Below are 4,320 nucleotides of genomic sequence, written 5' to 3' on the forward strand. Positions count from 1 at the left end.
CTAAAATTAGATGCTGGTGCACTGGATCCATGGCCGTGAGGGGTTACCTAAATGAGCATCATACTTTTAAAATCATGTTACTTGTTACCTTAAAGAAAATAAGAAATAGAAGCCTATCTTGACAGAGCTAGCCATCACCTAAATTAAGGCATATGATCTACCATGAAAAAGGAATCGATATCAAATACACTGTTAATTGTATCTGAAATAGAATTACTTCCCCAAGATCCTTAATAAAATAAACAGGTTTACAGAATATTAAATTTCAGCTATGAAACATATGGCTGTAAAAATGTGCAGCCATGCAAGGAAATAGTGCCTAACCTGTTGATTTGGGTTTTGTCTCATTTGGAAGAGATTATTGCATATGAATATCAAAGTGGCACAGGCCAGTGCAAGAAAAAATCTTAATCATTTTTAATCACAAACACGACCAGAATGAATTATTAACTTATTTTTTGATGGGTAACCAAAATGAATTTATTCATGAAAAGACGAGAAAACTCACACAGTCCAAGGAATAATCTGAATTAGACAATTACGCTGAAGAAAGTCTTTAATGATGACTCAAACTAATAATCTGGAGACTAACATCCATTTAGCTAGCAAGTTTATTGAGAAATTTTTTATGAACTTCCTTTCTTGATATTTTATTTTTGATCTGAGCAATTTCAAGATTTAGGGCAATCCAATTTTGTCCCACTCCCATATAAAATTTGATATTTCAGAAAAAAAAAAAAAGTTTAAGCATGAGATTCTGTATTCGTTTCTGCCCAGAGGCCCATGACCAAACTCCAAAAAGCATTGGATAAGATCAGTATGATGAAACTTACAAGGTAGACCTTAGGTATTACAGTGTCAATTAAGTCAAAGAATAATTTTTTCATCTTCCAGAAAAGGGAAGTTGGAGAAAGAGTTTGTTTAAAAATCTAAAAATACAAGACCTCGTGGAAGTTTTAGAAGCACCTACTTGCCAGTGCATGTCAAAAATAAAACTAGGTAGAACAAGTCATTTTAAGTGCTTCATTCGTCCAAGGCTTTCTTTCTTCCATGCATACACAAACTAGGTAGGAAGTAGAAGCCATTTAAGTGCTGCAGCTGTTCAAACTTTTTCTTCTTGTACACATACACAAACTAGGTATGATAAAAGGATTTAAGTGCTTCTGCTCTGCTATTTATCTCCTTTTCCATCCTTTTTCCTTTATTTCATTTCTGTACAAAAACAAGTCACACTGTAGGGTTCGAGTATGACTTCTGTTTGCTTGAACAGGTACAGTTGGCACGATTATCATTGAGTGTCTGTAATAAAGAGAAGAAAATTTGTCAAGGTAAGACCAAAATATATGGAGGGTCCTTGGAACTATTGTTGTTTTCCTTCTTTATTACCTTGACCTGTTTCTGGAGATCTTTAATGTATTCAACTGCCAAATCTAACATATCAGCTGTATTGGTTTGCTGTCAAGAAAAAAAGAAAGAAAAAAAATCTTGAGTCCCTTAGGTTAATATTTGAGAAACAAATGCATGTGAAGAGGTATACCTTGTCCATATTGGGGACCAGCTCCTGTAGTTTCCTCATTCTTTCACTAATCCGGGTTCTTCTTACCTGAAAACAATTCAATCCAGACAACTTTAGTCTGCGAAGAGGTTATGGATTAGACTGCACCCATATGTAATTGTTTTTGAATGAAAATAGTATTTATCAATCAGCAAAAATGAAGGGGAATTATTTCACATTCTAAGAACCCATAATCCAATGTAATCTTCAGGTGTAGATAAGCATTACCCTCTCTGCAATGCTTCGTGGGTGAGTAGCGCAACCCCTCTTGGCTCGAATTTTACAAGGAACAGCATCTTGGAATTGCAGAAACTTTTCCATGGCAGCCATCTCAACTGAAGTTTTGGGTAAACTAAAATGGTGGGCCAACATAGGAGGGCGGCTCCCAGCTTCTCCATTCTGATCAAAAGGAATATTACTGTTATTGCTCAGTTTAGACAAAAAAAGGTGAAACACCCAAGAAACAGAAATGCACCCAATCTGCAAATGCTACCTGATTGCCACCATTGGTATCTCGTATTCTTTTTAGGCCTGTTACATTCTCTGAGACAAGTGCAGAGTCTTCCCAAGAACCAACAGGAAAGCCTTGGATGTAACCTCTGTTGCCAGCGTTACCGCTTCCAAAACTGCCATCATCAGGGTTCCCAGACGAGAAGCTTATCTGACGCTTCAACCTGCTAGTTGTTGAAGCCGCCTCCCCATTAGTGCCATTCCCGGCATGGAAATTTCCCATGCCCCTCATTACAGCATAGCCTGCTTTTTTTGCTAAGAAGTTTTCAGTATACATCCTTGAGTAAACAATCATGATAGACTAATAATTTTTGTCCAAGTTAAGGAGCATTTTCTCCTGAAAACTTCGACATCACAGGGATATATAATTTAATCGATTGAAAAAAAAAAAAAACTGGAGATCTTCTTTATATAATACAACTTCTAAGATAATTCTCTGCCACCATTCTTTCTGTTGATCTCTACACTAGTTTAGCAAACATTTGCTTTGTCAGAAAAAAAAAAAAAAGCTAAAATTTTAAGAAATGATAAGGCATGATTAAAATAAAAACTTCACCGATTTGTTCTTCTACCGCGGCAGAGAAGACAAGTAAAGAGAAGTCTCGAAATTTTCAGAAAATAATCAGAGGAGTCATTATTGAATCACGAATAATTCGCAAAGAACCATACCATTTTCGGCAGTTAAGTGGGAGAAAAGCCCAGCCGGAGAGCTACTGTGCCTGATAAGATTGCCGCCAGCTGTTTTCACCTGTGTAGGGTGATCCATGGTCATAGAATTCATCACCCTATACGAGCTGTCCACATCGGTTGTAGTCGTAGCTGAACTGTGGCTCGGCAGAGGTGGCTGGGTCTGAGACTGGTACATCATGTGGGAAAGAGATGAATATCCGTTATGCTGCGGAACAACCTTGCCTTCACGCTCCGTTGGTGCCAGCTGAGAATTTCTATGGTTAATAGCTCCGGTGGATGGAGATAATGCTGAAGGTTTCTCCCCGATCTCCCGGGGATCAGGAAGAGAAGAATCACCACCGCTACCACTACCACCAGAAGACATGAACCTCGCAAACATGCTCTCTGCTTCCGGGCTCGAAGATCGAGGATGGAGGAAATCCTCGCATCCATCTTCGACGTTACCGCTGCTACCGTCAATAAAATTCGCAAGCAATGAACTCGGAGCAGAGCGAAGCCGCATCAGACCAGAGCCCAGTTGCTGTTGCTGCGACTGCCTCGCATGCTGCTGATGATGATGATGAAGGTGGAGATCTGAATTCATGACTTCTCTGCTCTTCGACTGAAGTTCCTCCGAATTCTTGAAGGGAGAAGGAAATAAAAGATTCATGTCCTTTGTTAATGCTTCAGAACCACCAAACATCATCTTTCACCGCTACCGCAGAAATTCCGGTATCTCTCTTCCACACACGAACACACTACAGTCCAACCAGTTATTCCAACCTTGAAGTCTAGACTCTAGAGCAGATCAAATCAGAATCTAATAAGTGAAAAAAAAAAGCAACAGCTAAACCCTAGATCATTAAGAAAAAAGCAACAAAAACTACTGAAATTCCAATTCCAACACCACTCCCACCTCTTATTCTTCCACTACTTTCCCATCAGCACCAATCGCAAAACTCCAAATACTTCAACGAAATTAAGATTTCAACTACTTCAGGTGGATCCAACACCAGAACAACTAAAGATACTAATTGCTTCCACTTAAATTAAAAACCCTCCACATTTCCGTCCATTCGCCATTAAAGCAGTTTCAAAGAACTCTAATTAAACATCAGATGAAGATAAAACGACAGAATCTACAACCTCCAAAGAAAAAATAGAGCGAGAGAGAGAGAAATCTCTGATCTCCTCTAACCAGAGAATGCCGAGCAAAGCTAGCTAGAGAGGGAGATGGATGGATTGATGGAGGAAGGATGGCGAGGAGGGAGAACAAGAAGAACTTTGGTTTTTTCTTCTTTTTCTCCTTTTCTCTGATTAGTTTTCTGTTTCGTTGAGAGAAAGCTCCAGCCAATAAGAAGTTGCCCCATTTATTTATCCCGTTGATATAAAGGGCTCTGTCTTTTGGTCTAATTACGGAATTGCCATGCCAATTGATGAAAGTAGATTGGTGTGACGTCATCTGAATATTTTGACTAAAGTGCCCTCGCTCAGAGTGGAAAGGACTGTATGCGAGTCTTAGGATTTCTTAATCATTTTTTATCCATTTTTAGTAGTAGCTGTAATACGAGGGGCTCTTGCCACGT

General features: G+C 39.0%; 1 protein-coding gene across 6 annotated transcripts; it reads right to left on the minus strand.

The window, feature by feature from the left end:
* Positions 1–784: 784 nt before the first annotated feature.
* Positions 785–4,087, minus strand: FBH4 (basic helix-loop-helix (bHLH) DNA-binding superfamily protein). 6 transcript variants are annotated; one of them, XM_088898229.1, is made up of 7 exons: positions 3,651–4,081; positions 2,735–3,525; positions 2,049–2,320; positions 1,784–1,954; positions 1,538–1,603; positions 1,387–1,455; positions 785–1,299 (listed from the first exon to the last, which is right to left on the minus strand). In XM_088898229.1, the coding sequence occupies exons 2-7, from the start codon at positions 3,438–3,440 to the stop codon at positions 1,228–1,230; spliced, it is 1,356 nt and encodes a 451-aa protein (XP_088754355.1). In that variant the 5' UTR covers positions 3,441–3,525; positions 3,651–4,081; the 3' UTR covers positions 785–1,227. The 6 variants fall into 6 exon arrangements, with proteins under 6 accessions (XP_088754355.1, XP_088754357.1, XP_088754356.1 ...); XM_088898231.1 differs by having other exon boundaries at positions 2,049–2,308; positions 2,735–3,532; XM_088898230.1 differs by having other exon boundaries at positions 2,049–2,311; positions 2,735–3,532.
* Between the last annotated feature and the right edge of the window lie 233 nt (positions 4,088–4,320).

The sequence above is a fragment of the Nelumbo nucifera genome, chromosome 2 (assembly GCF_055504915.1).
Source record: "Nelumbo nucifera cultivar China Antique chromosome 2, China Antique-T2T, whole genome shotgun sequence".
Classification (NCBI taxonomy): domain Eukaryota; kingdom Viridiplantae; phylum Streptophyta; class Magnoliopsida; order Proteales; family Nelumbonaceae; genus Nelumbo; species Nelumbo nucifera.